This window comes from Acanthopagrus latus, chromosome 6 (assembly GCF_904848185.1).
Source record: "Acanthopagrus latus isolate v.2019 chromosome 6, fAcaLat1.1, whole genome shotgun sequence".
NCBI classification, from domain to species: Eukaryota; Metazoa; Chordata; class Actinopteri; order Spariformes; family Sparidae; genus Acanthopagrus; species Acanthopagrus latus.
This window is the reverse complement of record NC_051044.1, coordinates 19293528-19310564: the sequence shown is the minus strand read 5'-3', so window position 1 is coordinate 19310564 and position 17037 is coordinate 19293528. Positions and strand designations below refer to the sequence as shown.

The window sequence follows — 17037 nt, the reverse complement described above, 5'->3', positions numbered from 1 at the left end:
TCCAGATGGACAATGATGAACTCATTAAGTCTAGTGTGTAAAGTTGTACAAAAGGTACAATGATGAAAAAAGCAGAGACAGATTTGTGCAAACTCTGGATTTCCTTGTTCATACATTTTAATTGTGTTTTAGCAACAGTTAAGGCTGAAATGCCCAATGTGTCATTATACAAATTATTTAAAAAATCCTCCACAGTGCAAACATATATTCAACAGCACATTTGAAAATACAATGTTTTACATAACATATAAACTGGATCCAGTTGAAAAAAACAAAAATCCAGAAGGCCCAGAGAGACAACATACACTCTGCTATTAGACTGAAAGGACTGAAAGAAATGTAATTAGTTATGTTTTAGAGCAGTTGGGGAGCAGAACCTGGTTGAAAATCTCCAAGTCATTCTGACACATTGGAAAAGTTCAGACTGTCAAAAAAATATATGAAGGCTGCTCCACATGGCTTCTCTGTGAGTAAAATAACCCCTGTGCAATTTGCCCTAAATGTACAACTCCAGTTTTATTTTTAGCTGAAACACAGTGCCTCCTGCAGGATAGTAATATAAAGGTTCATAAGACTTTAATTTTTAAGGACCTTCAATTCTTTATGACTATTCAGGTGTAGTGCTGAGCTTAAGACTCAGTAACAGTCAAGGTAATAAACTGCATATTGTCTGCTCTGTAATATTTTAACAGCAGTGGACTTTCCAGTTATTGTAATACCTGTGATAACGTAGCGCAGTACACTGATGATGTTTTCATCCCTGAGAGAGGACGACACCTGTGCGATGAATGTAATCTAGAGTATTCTCATTTGGGTTCTGTTTTCTTTTCTTTAATTTGCCATTTAGATTGCGGCGGTGTGTAAAACTATATAAAAAATATGTATTCTCCACCAGCATCTTCAAATCCTCTGCTGGTGTACGCTTTTCAGGTGTGAGATATTTTGGTCCATTCGGAAAAATTGTTTTGCTTGATGCACAAGAGCACTGTCTGCCATCAGAAAGCACTTAAAGCGCTGCATAATGTAAAATGGTTATCTGATATGCCATTGCTGCTGCAAATATTAAGAAAGAAATGATGTCCAGAGATGCGATGATTCAATTTAATAGAGGCCCATCTTCTAGTGTAATCATGAGTCATATAAAAGTTGTATTAGATATTTTTACAGTATATAATTAAAATGTAAAAAAAAAAATCAAACATTTCAAAACTTAAAGGCAGTTATTGCATATCTATTATGCATTTGTGCATCTCTCCTATAACACTATAAAATCTGGCAAAGCTATATTTGTGATCTACCTTTAAACTGAGAAAACATAACTGACTGAAAGATGTTTAAGATGGATAGACGTGACATCGTGAGATGTTTCTATGAGTCCTCCTCCTCCTCCTCCTCCTCATAGTAGCGGTTCCTCTTTATGATATCCTCTGCGCTCAACTCCTCTGCATCACTTCCTTCTTTCTCCTCCTCCCAGAAGCCCACATCCTGGGAGGAGCGGTTCTGTTTTGGCTGTAAAGGTGGAGAGGGTGACGGTGAAACATCTGTGGAGATGCTTCTGAGAGAGCCCTCTTCTGTTGCCATCTTGTCTGCTGCTGCCTCTCCTCTCCGTGCTTGCTCATCTTGTTCTTCCTGAGTCTCCGCGTCTTCCTCTGAGATGGCTTCACTTGGTATTTGAGGCTCTTTCTTTTCCTGTTTCACCTGCTGAGGCTCTGGCTTGTTTTCCTTAGGCGACTCTTCTGATGGGTTCTTTTCCTCGAAAGATTTTCTCCAGTCCATCAGGGCTTTGAGAGGGCGACGAGGTCCTCTGGGTTCCTGAGTGGTTGCGGAGCTGGGTTTAGCAGCGACTGTGAAAGGCCGAATGCGTTCCTTGAGAGAAGAGCTCCTCCTCAGGCTTACCAGTTCAGCCCGGTCTGAGCTCTGGAAGGTTGATGGTGCATCATCCTCTGGGGGCCACTTGGCTCTCCAGGGTCGGCTTGAAGGAGCTCCCTCTGTGCCTGGACTGACCACCGTGGTCTCGGAGCGGCCCTCGCCACCAGGAGGAGGCCAGGCCACCCTCAGCCTGCGTGTCTCAGCTGGCCTCTCTGCAGACTGGAGTTTCTCACCGGAGCTTGTTTTCGTCTGCACACGAGTCTCCAGCATGGCGGTCATATCTGTGACCTTTACCTGTGGAGATGTTTCCTCAGCTGGGGTTGGCTGTTCCTCTGCGATACTCTTAGCTGAACGTGGCACTGCTGCTGGTTGTTCTTTTGGCTTCACCATTTCTTCACCTTCCTCTTCGTCGGCTCGTGGCTCCCAAAGTTCCTTATGAGGGCGATGACCGAATCCCTCATCATAGTTGCCTTTAGACTTAAACAGTTGGCTGAAATGGGGCTTGCAGTAGACGTTACCATGCAGAGAGGCATAGTTCCCCAGACTGCAAACAGAAAGCAGCAAAGGTGATATTTTACTTGCTTGCTTTTTGTGTGAGGCTCTTGAACAGTCAGCCACGGAAGAAACATCTAAATCATATTTACTGGTGACATTAACAGACATGTTGGAAAACCAGAAAAGAAAACAAATTTAGGAAATTTGCAACAGTGTGATTCCAACCTGAGATTTGTGCCACAGTGAACACAGCGGAAGCAGCTTTTGTGGTAGACGTGTTTAAGAGCCACCAGTCTCTCCAGCGGGTACACGGTCTTCAGACAGGCGATGCACTTCTCCATCACCGGTGGGCAGAACTTCTGAAACACACAATAACAGTCACATATATCCATAATCAGCGATTTCTTCTTGTTATCTGTGCATGTCTCCTGCTTGCTGTGATGACTGACTCACCCTTGTTGCTTTGGGCTGCTCGCCGTTCTCCCCTGAAACAGACAAAACACACAAAGGTTAAGAAGCCAGTTGAAAAGGCAAATCAGACCAGTGTCTAATTCTGGATGCCAGTGTTCTCTTTCACATTTTGTATTACAGCTTATACTGTATCAATAACATTTATGTGTGAATGTGTGACTCACCATTGCACTCGGGTGTAGATGTTTTTGCAGCAGGCACGTCTGAGGCCAGACCCTGAAGGAAACACAAAGAATCAAAGTTTAACTACATGTGAGCTGCTGATTATTTCCCCTGTTTCTGATGAAGGCAGGAAGTAATACGTTTAAGAAACGGGAAGGCAGAAAACAATGTATGTACAGTAACATTCATGGGTCAAGACAAAGACTCATAAATCACCATAATGTCACCATGTCGTCTCACTCATGACTTCATGAGAACTCTACATATACACACACACACACGCACACAAAGTTGAGCATTTCATTCTTATTTCAGAGAAATTATGTATTTCAAGTTATCTGATTGGATCATGTTATTGATTCAGCTCCTATCGTATGAACTCACAGCACGAGTGTTGCCTTGTTTGGAAACAGCAGCCTGGTACTTCTTCATCTTCTCCTTCATGGATGTCGACTCCAACACTCTGTCAGACACTGACGGACCTACAGCAGAGGAGATAAACATATTCAATGTTTTGACCTTAAACTCACTCATGAAAATTGTGGTTGCATTTCACCCAAACAACAAAGGATCACTCTTCAGTTTAAAAGTACTATTCATGATCTAGATCTACAAACAACTGTCTCAAACAAAATTACCCACCAACATACATGCATAGTACTAAGGTGCCATACAAGTATGTTTTAAGGTAAAGATTTGATCACAATTTTGGAGTTTAGAGATGACACTATTTCTATGGTATCATCTCCACTGATATGAACAGAACCTTAATTAATTCTTCAAAGGGTCGTGTGTATGTGAGTGTGTGTTTTGCCTTTACCGCCACGTTGGTCCATGTCCTCTGATGAAGTACTGCGCAGTGTTGTCCTGCCACTCTGTAGAAGTAAAAGGATTCAAGCATTCAGAGATCCAGTTGACACAACATGCTGCTCTACCAGTTTCCTCTCCTGACTTTGGTTGTTTACCAACTCTTCATCTTTACTACTTTCCTCTCTTTCAGCCAAACAAACATTACTTTACATCTGGCATTCTCATAAAACACAGACCCTTAGAATTTAGTTTACTATCTCAGATTTTTTGGGTGGACAAGTTTTAACCAGAATACCATAAGAGATTTCTGATGCAATAAACTAGGATTGTGTTTACTTGTCAGTGTTTACTTCAAGGCCTTTGAATTTTTCTAAACGTACAGAACTTTTACATTGTAAAGTTGCTTAGGTTTTGTGAGATTTAATACTGTGGGCTACTATTTTAGACTCCGTCAACTAGTGTAAAGAGTTAAAGAGAATCTGAAATTATTTCTGAGACAAAGATTACTGGTAAATACAAGTTTCACAGCCTGCATGTGAGGCACTGTCTGTCCCTTGAATCTGCCTGAATCACACATGGACATCACTAATCATCTGGACTGGTGTACAAGCATCCCACACAGGTCAGCACTTTGATTCCTTAGTGTAAAACAGCTACAAGATATGAAGTGTTTGTGTCTTCGTTTTGACCTGAAATATGTTGTGCGTTTCAGATATTGCCCTGAGTTACGTATGACCGATGTGCAGCTTTAAATATATAGCCTTCAGGGACACTATACCTGAATCCTGGCTCCTTATTCCACCTCTCTGCTTTTGACATAGTTTCATAACAACAAACGCCAAACTAAAACTAAATTGCAGGCTCCGTCTCAGCAACACTGCACCAAAGACAGAAAAAATGACAGGAATCTGCAAGGACAGCCACCAACATGCCTTTGAAATGCAGCACAGAGAACCAAAGAGATACTCTATTGCACTTAACTAAAAGAATGAGCTTTGTGTGTGTGTGTATGTGTGTGCGTGTGTGCGTGTGTGTGTGTGTGTCCACGTGTCACCAATACTAATGTGTAAACCAGACAGTTTTTCTCAGCGGTTATCCTGTGGACGCACACATGCACGCACACACACACACACACACACACACACACACACACAAATGGAAAAAGAGCTTTAGCCAATTAAAATAGCTCCTTTCTTCAGGCTGCTTCACTGAGGAGTCCTGTTGTGCCACCATCATTCTCAGCCACGTAAATCCCAACTGGATTGTAAAACACTAGGAGGGCATGCCTGCTTTAACCTACAGTAAGAAGGTAATCAACCTTTTCACAGCATTCACAGAAGACGCGTTACTTCTTCTTTCCTAAAAGTGAGGTCATGCTCTTAGTCATACTATGAAGTATTTTTAAGAGGCTACAGCTTTCAGAGCTGAAGAGTCATGGCACAGTTTTGAGCGTGCCAGAGTACAAGTCAAGCGAAATGTAAAAGACAACTAACATTGATTTGTGCGGCTCATGTGACAACTGCTGCGAGGACACGGAACTGCACAATGTGACATAAACAGGAAAACTTAAGACCAAAAACTAAAGTTTGGGACTGTTTGAAATCGGGATACACTGTGTGGTTAATGTAAAGTGAGATAAAGACTCCTCAGAGGTGATTCTCTGAAGTATGAAACAGCCCTGGGTCAGGAATGTCCCTGCATTCCTCTGCTGGAAGGTGAAGAGTGGATGGCTTGTTGTTTTGAGCTCAGAGGGGGAGAGTGAAAGGAAGGACAGAAACAGGGTGGGGAAGAAAATCCAGGTGGAATGAGACTACTTCAGAAAACACAAGGAAGAAACACAACAATGCTTTGCATTGAGTATTTCTGCACAGACAGCAACATGTTTTAAGTGGTAGGTGGTACTATGCATGTTATCACTGTGGTCAGTAACTGTTACTTCTTATCTCTCTTTTACATGCATAGACAAATGACACAGTCCCATACTCACAATAGAAATATTACAATATGTTCCTTTCTGTTTATTTTAGTAAATGTAATGGGTGGTTGGTGGTGCAGCAACAAGCCTTGTGAATTAGGATCTTAGTGGTTAAGAGTTCCTCAAAATGATGCAAATGAATTCTGGTCTCTCTGCAGCTTCAGGCAACATACAGTTGGCTGTGTGTGAAAGCATTCTGCCTTTTGACCTCCATCAGTACAGCCAATCATCAACACTGTGGTTCCAGTTATTGCCCGAGAAACATGGCCAATAGATGCACAGCTGTCACGTCTGTCAATAAGAAGAGATTAATGTCTACGCCTCGGTCATGCAACAAATATGATCTCAATTAATGTGGGAAGTATTACAAACTAACAAATTACATTTCAGTTCTGTTAAAACTTAAATAATGTAAGTAGTAATGTATTGAGGGGTGTCAGCACTTATTCAAAAGTTCAGTACCGTTTTTCAAGCTCGACTTGACCCTTCTCACTTTTGGTGCCAGGTACTTTTCTCTACTTCCTTTTTCACCTCAGAAAGAAACCCCTTCAAGGTAGGCGGAAATCTTTTGTGGCAGTCAGAAAACAATAGACTGGAGCTCTACTTTAGTCTTTTGAAGCTGCAGCATTTATTCACTGACACACTGCAATCTATAGTGATGTTACAAATATGGAATTACTAAGGACCTCAATACAATACCTTGAAAAGTAATGACATTTTATCCCATTTTTGATTGAAAATCGACAAGACATTGAGAGCATGAAATAACAAGACATGTCAATGAGTTCTGACTTCTCTTACAAGTCGAGTCGAGTCATACCATGCAGTTAAAAAAAGATTGTGTCGCAAATGTATTGTGCATGTGTTCCTCTTCAGTGAACCTGTTGATACCTACCTTGCCGATGGCGTCGTCTCCCCTCTCAAACTTCATCTTCAGGTTGTTCAGTGGCACTCTGGGTTTTTCATAAGAGGCACAGGGGCTGGTTGGAACTTGCTCTTCCAGCTTTTCAGGTCTTCCACTGTGTGTCACCTCATCCCTCTCCATCCCTCTCTGTTCTTCTCCTTGGGATGTGTTTGAGGACTTCCGGACACGACTGGCTGTAAGTTGACCTCCCTGAGTGCTAAGCGGGCCGGGACTCTTTAATGCAGGAGGGTGCTCGGCGATAGGAGCGGGCCTGGACAGAGCAGGAGGTCGAGAGCGAGAGCTGGACTGGCTGGGAGGAGGCACAGTTTTTGCCTGATCAATGTTGCCTGCCTGCTCCCAGCGCTTCTTTAGAGCACTCAGGTTGGCTGTCCGCAGGGAGGGTGCTGTACTCTCAGATGTCTGTGAGAAAGAGAAAAAGAATGAAAAAATGCTGATCAACAACACCATCAGGAGGAAGTCCGTCACTCAAGAGCATGTGCAGCATAAACATATAGCTTAAACCCTCATTCAGCACAATGGGATAAAGGAAATGCTGGATTCTGAAATTGGCTTCACTGACAGAGGAGGAGAACAGCTGTTCGAAGCTGATCCAGGAAATAGATGTTTTTCTGCAGCTGCTCAAGGCAACAATTGACTCAAGATGGAGGGCTGCATTCCCTTCCACACTATAACTTCACCTTTCCAAAAAACAGCACTAAGAAGGGCTTTGTTCACTACTCAGTCATTCATGTCAACTAAACATGTCCAGCAGCAAACAGCACAACAGAACAACAGGAGGCACCCTACTGCAGTGTGACCTCCTGGAACTTCCTTAATTATAAAAGAGGAATGACACGTTGAAGAAAGAGGACGTGGACAAGAGGATAAATCACACTCATATAAGTTAACTAATCAACTAATAAATCTTAAAAAAAACAAACTATGTGAGCTTCTATGGGCGAGCTTCCCGGGTGAGGTTGGGTCGTAGGAAACATTTTAACAGTCTTATATTGTGAAACCACATGTTAAAAATTAATTAGCAAATAAAATCAGGGATCATTAGAAATGACAAACAAACAAAACACAACACTTTTAAATCCTTAAAGGCTTAACTGCTTTATCATACTTTGATTACATCGATTACATCAAAGGAAACTGCTACATCTACAATTAAGTTATATGAACATGCACACAACATAAAGAAAGAAAGGAAAGTAGAGATAAATAAAACATGAGAATATGGACTCAAACAAAAGGGACAAACCCCCCAAAGTGGACAAAAAACAGACATACAATTACTGTCTTTGTGAGGCAAATCCAGAGAGAACAGGAAAAACCGGACAGTGACAGGATTGTTCCCCTTTTTTAAGCAAAAAGACAGAAAACCTAAAAAAAAAAAAATGAATTCGCTGGAGTTGTAAGCAAAACCAAACAGCAAGGAAAGTGAGAGTCCTTTAGTTGGTCCTTCTCTACCGGTCAGCGTGTTGAAAGACAGTGAGAGGCACAGCTCTCCCAGATGTTAGCAGCGAGACAAAATCTGCTCCTAAGAGTAAGTCCAACCCCTTTAACACCAGCAAAGTGACCAAGAGAGGCAGAGAGAGGCAGAATAGCCAGGAAACCAGAACAGGAAATGATACATTCAGGGAAAAGTTAACTCTTTGTTCACTGTGACAGCTTTGACATTTTTCCGTCTTCAGTGATTGCGGAGACATTAGAAGTTCAACTACGTACTTATTTCTCCAGCCTTCTATCACAGCAACTAAATAACAAGGTCTACATGGGCGATTCTTTTAAATGTCCCCAGGGTGCAGCTTGGTAAGAATGCTTTTTCCTTCTACGCACCCTGGGCAGGGAATGAGCTGCATATTACCATTATCTTAGAAGCTTTATTGTCTTCATTGAACACCTTTAAAGGTCTTTTACAGACGGCCCCTGAGGGAAACTGTTTTGCTGTTTTACATAATCTGTGACTTGGGGTTGGAATGTGTGTGCCTCTCTTCTTTTACCATTTACCTCATGTTGCTTTTATATATTGAATGTGTTCCATTATGTGAATTAGTTCTTTTATATGATTGTTTTTTAAATTCAATGTGAATATTAATACTGTCAAAAAATCTGTCTCCATAGACCTTATCTTCAAAGACTGAACAGTTCTAGGTAAGGCAAAAGTGGCAGAAAATATGGAAAAAAAGACTATTTTATCATGTGACAGTGAGTTTCATACAGAATTCTGAACACTAGTAAGCTCAGACACTCTGGGGATTATGCCATAACAAAAGTAAATCTAATAACAGACAATAAGTCAGTTCTGGACTCGAGTCCTGATAAGGGGAGCATCAAGACAGACACTGCACACAACGTCAGACATTTCTTCTTTCTTTCTTTCTGAGCTTTGAAATGTTTTGCAAGAAAAAAAATTATAGTAACTATAAAACTGACTAAAATTGAGTCTCTGTGTTTCACGCATTGATGCCACTGCATCCTGTTAAAACTGGAAATGAAACTAACTTGACTGTTGTATGTGGTAAGGAAGGCATATCAGCCTGCATAGTATATTACACATTGTAAAAGTTTGAATGCTCCTCTACAAATCATTAATGGATAATGATCTTATTTGAATTTTTTTTTACATGTTCCTCACTGAGCTGAACTCCTCTGTTCGGAGCTTTGAAGAATGAGTATAGTTATTAGTTAAACTGTTCATGAAGCCAACAAGTACAGCTGCACCCGCTGATACCATCAGGTGAGTTCTGAGACAGTCAAGCCTGTTTGCAGATTCTGAAGGAGGAACATTCACCATGAAAACATCATATCTCTGATGTTAAGATAAAAATTCCGGTGGTAACTTACTACAGAAACAGAAAATATTAGTAAATGATGTGAACAAATTTCACAGATTCTAACCACAATTATTTTTCATTTAATTGTGGATCTGATTATATTTTAATTTAATCAGAAATATTCTAACAAGAACGGCACTAGAGGGCATTCCTACAGCACGGCCCAAAACGACTAACTCAGTCATAGTTACCTCAGTACGCCTGTTTCTTTCCGTCAATATCCATGCATCCCTGAGAAATGAATGAAAATTTTGAAAAATGTGTTGCAATCTTATAGTGAGAGAAATTTCCTGGATCCATTGTGAGATCCGCAACAAATGTAAACAGGGTATATTCTTGGCTGCAACCCTTCCTAAGTCCAAGTTTCATAGAAATCAGTTCAGCAGTTTTTGTGTAATCCTGTTAACAATTCAACCAACAGACATGGCTGAAAACCTGTATGGCGGACAAAAATAGTCACAAGTTACTTGAGCTCCTATATTGATATAATCATCCTAATATATCCATCTTTTTACCGTGGTCAGAAACTTTTAAGGCCTTTTAATTATTCAATACTGGTATTGCTTTTCTCTGTCAGTTTATCTCTTCCTCATCATTATATTGAGATTTGCCCCTCAAAGATCTCTTCAGTATTAATAAAAGGTTAACAAAAACAACAATTAACATGAGGGCAGCAAGTCTTCACATCTGAGAAGCTGAAACCAAAACACACACACACACACTTGTGTAATTTATCTAAAGGACTAACTGTGGTGCCCCCTTGCCCCAACCCCCCTCCTCTCACTCACACACACACGGAGACAGACAGATGGTCATTTACCCGGCGCACTCAAACTTGCCTCAGACACATCAGGATATAAGCGCTATCCTTAAATGTTTTAACTAGACCTCTGCAATCCTGTAATAGTGACACCAGTTTATATCTACACATTTAAATGATTCCAGGAAAATCATAATAAACAATGATGAATCACACCAGAAATATACATTTGTGTAAAGAAGAAAACTAACAATCTATAGCTGTTTGTTTGACAGAAATTAGGATTCAGAGCTTCGTCTGTTCACTGCATGTATGGAAAAGATGCAGGAGAGCTGCTTTAACACACAGAATATTCATATCCCATTTGGTCAGAAGTAAAAAGAACAAAGCCTTCTTGTTACCGTCATTACCAATCAGATCAATAAACACAGACTATAGAAGCTCACAGGGTTAAATCACCTGCTTCACACACTCACATGGGTAAACAACCAACACATTTCATCTAGCAGCTACATGCACAGCCACATTACCTTGTAGTTCTTCATGGTATTAGCTGATCAGTTAACTCATTTAATCTCAGTCCTGCTTTGTTTATCTGTCTTTCACACTGACAAAGCAGCAACACACAGAGCATTGCGAGGGGGATTACACTGGAGTAGGATTATGGGTTTGATAGCCTGCCCATCGCAACAAGTGGCCAATGAGAGGTCAGCCAAACAAGACATTTGGCCCAGACGGTATGTTGGCATGGTGAGCGTGTGTGTATATATGTGTGTGTGTGCGTCTATGTGTGTGTGTGCGTGTGTGTACACTCAACATGAAGCAATTAGTTCAGCCCCACCAGCAGCTACTGAACAAATTACGCAAGTGTACACATACACTTCATTTACATCGTGGAGATGCTTAAAAAAAACAATGTAAACAAGATGCACTGATCATTGATTTAAGACTGTGTTTATCAAATGAAACAGTACAGTAGTATTGCATTAACTCCACGAATTGTCTCTGAACTAAAATAAGAATATATAAAATATGTACTACCTTTTTCTTTTCTGCACTTGACTCCTCAGCAGCTTTCTGGTACCTGAGAGAGACAGAAACAACACTGACCTCTGCTGACTCAAAACAAGAACACAACACTTTTCTCATATCAGGGACATTTTTTTGTTAAAAAGTCTCACAAAAAGTTCTGCAACAGTACACTGTGAAAAAAATGTTAATAGTATAGAATTTTTAGAAGTTGTTGAAATGTTTTCACCTTGTGAGTCTGTGTGTGTGTGTGTGTGTGTGTGTGTGTGTGTGTGTGTGTGTGTGTGTGTGTGTGTGTGTGTGTGTGTGTCCGTGACCTTATAGTAAAATGTGGTCCTGGAGACACCTATTGTAGCAAGTGCCAAAGAGGCAGCTGAGTATTTTTTCCAGTGTTTTATGTTTGTCTCTTTCCATCTGACTATGGAGAGATTATTGCCAGTGTGATAGCATCACAACTGTACAAAATACCCAGGAAATTTGACAAGCATGTAGTTAAGATCAAAATGAAGGCAGAGTTTGAAGACACGCACAGTCTAAGAAAGAGGGCCACCATACTCCTGGCCCACATTCATTTTAATGCAGTCACAACAAATGTACAGTCATTTACAGTAACTAGTCATTGGTTAGAATGTGAACATGTTGGCAGGCATTGTGGCTGGATTGTCTCTCGTTTGATTTGGCATATGATTTTTGTTTAGTCACATTTTTAGGGAAAGATACTTTCTGATTAAATGTCAGATTGATTTAAACTGGCATTATGTGAGACAAAATAATATTTTGTTTTACATTAATTTTCAATACATCATCATCAAATTAGTGAAAATGGCACTCACTTGTTTTGAGGCTGCAGCAATGAAATTCACAGCCAGAGTCCACAACAGTCTGAACTAGTTCATTGTGGTCCTACATGGAGCGCTTACATTTTGTACTTTAGCAGAAAATAAGTTAAAAGCATTGACATAACAGTTAATATCATTAATAACTATGGACCATCTTGTGATGACATCACACCAGCTGCAACGCCATCAACATGTTCGTGATCTGCTCCATGTCTACCAAATAACCATTACTAGATTTTTGCATTAGTACTCTGTACTAATGGGTCGGACAAAACCCATTTTCAATCTTGGCCTTCATTTTGATCTGGACTACGCAACTGAGAAGTTTTGTGATGCTACCACACTGGTAAATCTTGATAGATAACTTCCAATAGGTGTCCCCTGGAGTACTGGTGTGTCAATTATGACATATCAGATAAACATTAACAGTTGGTGTTGTTGTGGCTGGTAAGAGGATGCAATCATGTGGCCCAAACCAAGCCAGGCGTTACTCACTTGGAGAAGCGTTCAGCTATAGCATTGTTTTTTCCTCTTCCACTCAGTGACAGCTCCTTCGCTGTGACGCGCAAGGACTGTGTCGCCCAGGACCGTCGACTGAATGGGCCACTTTCCATCTCTGGCAGTTATCTGAACACCTGTAATGAAAACACAACCACAATTAGCCATGTTCGATACGTGTAAAAGTATCTGAAATGCCTCCAATACTGCCTAAAATGCTGAATGTGGTATCAGCAAGTATGTGATTCTTGATCCAATACTATGAGAATTATTAGTCCAGATGCTACTTCCAAGCAGGACATGTAGCCAGTATTCATAAACAGCAAGCAACTTGTGTCATGTACACAAGTACAAGTACTAAGTGTTAATGGGCCAGACCATATGACAATGATAGCAATCGTATCACTTCTATACAGGGTAAGTGGTATAAAGCTGTTAAAAACAATAATAATATAATTATAGTTTGAATGATTGGATCAGCACTTTGTACTGGCTGAAGTTCAGGTACCAGAATTGGTATCAGGATGGGGAAAAGAACAATCTGTAAATGTATTCAAAGTTTACAAACGAAAACTAAACTTCCTACCATCAACCATCTCCTCAGGCTGAGCTGGATCATAGATCTGAATCAAAAACAAGCCAGCAAGGCCTCACTGTCCCGACAAATTCTTCCTTATTTTAACAAGAAAATAAAGATACTAATCTCCACTCTCTCTGGCGAATTTGTTCAGCAGTGAACCATCTACAAGTTTTGTGTTTGAGGCAGCTGAGACCACCATTCTGGCAATACTGCATACCAACATCAGACAAGATTTACATAGACAAAACAGCCGTGTTTTAAGTGGAAAAACAAGGCTAAAATCTTCCTGGACGTGTTCAGACTATTCAGAGTGCTGGTGCCAGGTTTATGTGTGTAGAGGAACTATCTTCTGTGTGAGATCACTGATTAACAAGATGCTCCACATCGGTTTTCCTCATTACACTTCACTGCCTGACATACATACGAAAGAGTGCTCACACATATATGTGCTCATACAGTCAGCGTGTTCAAACTTGCAATCAATCTCATACCGCTTGACTGCATGTCAAGATGGAAACACAACTACAAACTGTGAGCACATTGTCATTATGGAGAGAACTCGCTGAGGGCACACGCAATCTTTAACTCCAACAAACCCACACTTAAATAAAGTGCAGATGGATGACGAGCCTCTGATACACTTTCTGTGCATTGAGAAATATCCTAATGTCAGCCCATGAATCCCTCTGTTAATGCTCAGAGAGTGTGTTTAAATCACCACAGCTGTTTGACTCAATCATTACAATTTCTCTTACTGTCTGAGCCTTTTCACCCAAGTGCAGCCATTACATCACCACGCAGATGCGAAGCGATACTGGTTTGAGGACTTTGGACCGAAGTGAATTTCAACATCAGGCCCGACATTAAACATTGAAACAGTCAAATGTAATGACTTCTGAATGCATTACCATCAGACTTAATAAATTAGACAAATGCAATGTAATTTTACATATTACATATTAACGATATGGAACTGTATCCAATTAAAGCTACTTTTATTCACTGCCAAGCTTAACAGGATTCACAAAGAATTAGATACAATGCAGGGTATGACGGACAGTTCACTTTTATTAGGTCTCTTGAATAGCACAGGGTTGTTTACTGTTGCTACAGGTTTCAAGGCCTGACGGACAAGTTCGTTTACGTTGCGCTATGAACAGTCACTGCTGAATGGGTAAAACAATGTGACTTGATGGCGTTGCTGAAAAGGTTGCTCCTCATTAGTTAACCTCTCCTTTCTATCCTGTTAGTCCTCTTGAAGGATCTCTTAGATTTGGTGCGTGGATGGAAAAGCAGGTACACGCCCTGGTCAGATCAGAGGCCCGTCACAGGGATATCAACAAACACAGGTGGACTGAGTTTAGAGTTGCCAATCCACTTTTTTTGCATATCCTTTAACTGTTGAAGGAAGCCAGCGCAACTGAAGAGACCAGGAAGAACGTATGCATGAACTCCCCACAAAAATGACGAGGGCTGCGAATCAAGTTCTTGACACTTGAAGCGCACAAAGAGAATGGCAACACTGAGCAGAGCTGGCCTTTGAAAATTTATACACAGCAGGAAATGTTGCTGATTTAGATAAAGAATAGGGTGGGGTCATAGCATGTTTTTCCTGTATGTCCAAACAAATGACATCCTCTACATTCTGACCTCCTTTCACATTACCTGGTTTGAAAGCCCAAGAGTAAAGACACTAGATTCTCCTCTAAGTATTGTTCAAGCAGCTGCTATTCAATTTAGACTCTGAAGACCATGCACACACCAGTATTTGTGAGTTCAACTCATTCATGTTTGCATATTCCACATGAGCACAAAGATTTGAGTGTTGAATCTGTATTATGCATTAACTAACGTTAGCCTCTCTGTTAGTGGAGCAGAGACAGGCACTGAGACGAAGCACCCGAGAACGTTAATAAAGTCACATCCTTTGGACTGTCAAGGAAAACCCGACCTGAGTTCTTCACAAAGAACTCCACAGTCCATCGGCATTAAACAACTTAAATTAATCATCAACAGACTTGTATAGGCAACCAAGAGAGACGGGGAAGGTATTATTTTTCATGTCATGTTACAATCCGCTCACATATGGCCAATAAACGGCGATTCATATATGATTGTTGTTACAATTTCTTCCATGTAGCCCCTCTACAAGAAGTATGACCTCATAGGTTAGACATAAAAGCTAAAGGCACAGTCGGCATTATTATTAATAAGCAATAAAAGAGAACCAGATAGACATCTCTTTTTTGCTGTGGTTTTGCATTGTGTGAGAACAAGGTACTGTATGTCTCCAGGTGTTACATCATTCATATCTTGCAGCCCCATTATATCTCAGAATTCAACACTGACGAAATCATCATTAATCAGAAGTAACAAAGGCAACAGAATGTAAACAAAGCCTTAACAAAGGTGGCCCCTGTTTCAGCAGGTATACACTGCAAGAGGAGCCTTGAAACAATTACAGGCCGTCTGATATATGAGCTTTTGAAATCTGATAACCTAAACACCCTCGTCCAGCTTTGTCTCCATCACTTGCTATCAGTGAAAGGTGGATACTGACCTTTATACCCCTCGCTTTAAGCCCAGCCACCGCCAAACAGTCAGGTTGTCTACAGTATGACTCATGGGGTTATAAGGAGGAGTTGGCACTGACTCACACACGAATGGCCTAAGACGCAATTAGTGTTATTATAAGACAAAAGCACCAAACATGCTGTTTACGTGTAAATGACTGGGCTGGACCTGAATAATCAGTACCGACGAGATGTCACAAACATGACATGATAGGTGTTAAGGACTGACTGACCTGAAGATGTCATTAAGAGTACTTGAATGTCAGGTGTGTTACATCTAGACGTCTGGTAAAAACATACATGGAATCTAAACTGTCACATAGGCTGCTACACCTTTGTATAGGTAAGTTCTGTCCAGTGAGGAATATAAAGTGAAAAGTTGCGTCTACAAACACAGCCTCAGCAGCTGGACTTAGCTTGGTTTCGATTATCTCGACCGACAGAGCGTGTACACGAACCGTGTTACAAAAAAACCCGACTCTAACATCTAAACACTCACTCAACTTCTTCAAGTACACACTTCTGTTCTCACTAAAGCAGCCCCTCGGTCGAGTTATTCCCACCTGTGCCGACGTCTTGCTGTGGGCCGTGTCTTACCTGTGCGGACTTTACCGAAGCCTCGAGACACCTGACACGTCCTGCCGCAGCTGCGTCACCGCCCGGTGTGTGCAGCCGCCAGAGGTGGGGTGAACGCAAAGGTGTCATGGGAGTGGAAGAGCCGGGTCACGTGATTTCATACACCAATGACCTTGGGTATTGCATTACCCCCTACCTGGTGCGTGTGTGTGTGTGTGTGTGTGTGTGTGTGTGTGTGTGTGTGTGTGTGTGTGTGTGTGTGTGTGTGTGTGGGCGCAAGAATTCCTGAGAACAAGAGGACGTACAGCCTCTCATGCTTCAAGCTCGAGGAAAACACCTAGAGAGAAACGAAACGAAAGAGAGAGAGAGAGAAGTCCAGCAGACATGTTGGACATCTCAGGTTTACAGTTCGCGGGACAGGCTGATTGATGCTCCGGGGGACTGACAGTGCAGTGCTACATCACAGACAGTGAGTTTGGTTGAGCACTGCTTTTATTCACTCGGGTGAAAAGACAAGTTCACTTCCCCCAAAATGAAGAATCAGTCATTATCTACTCGCTGCCTCCTCCAGAGGAACAGAAAATGGACCTATGATCCATGTCATTGGAAATCCAGAGATCCTGAATTAATTTGTGATTCACTGCAGTTGCTAAGCT

General features: G+C 41.2%; 1 protein-coding gene across 3 annotated transcripts; it reads right to left on the bottom strand.

Annotated features, from left to right (window-relative positions):
- Window positions 1–99: 99 nt before the first annotated feature.
- LOC119021345 (LIM domain and actin-binding protein 1-like) lies at window positions 100–16525 on the bottom strand. Of its 3 annotated transcripts, none has more exons than XM_037101578.1 (10): window positions 16403–16525; window positions 12650–12789; window positions 11328–11370; window positions 6678–7106; window positions 3818–3872; window positions 3382–3479; window positions 3000–3051; window positions 2818–2849; window positions 2590–2723; window positions 100–2413 (listed from the first exon to the last, which is right to left on the bottom strand). In XM_037101578.1, the coding sequence occupies exons 2-10, from the start codon at window positions 12766–12768 to the stop codon at window positions 1369–1371; spliced, it is 2007 nt and encodes a 668-aa protein (XP_036957473.1). In that variant the 5' UTR covers window positions 12769–12789; window positions 16403–16525; the 3' UTR covers window positions 100–1368. The 3 variants fall into 3 exon arrangements, with proteins under 3 accessions (XP_036957473.1, XP_036957475.1, XP_036957474.1); XM_037101580.1 differs by having other exon boundaries at window positions 2590–2720; XM_037101579.1 differs by having other exon boundaries at window positions 16369–16451.
- Between the last annotated feature and the right edge of the window lie 512 nt (window positions 16526–17037).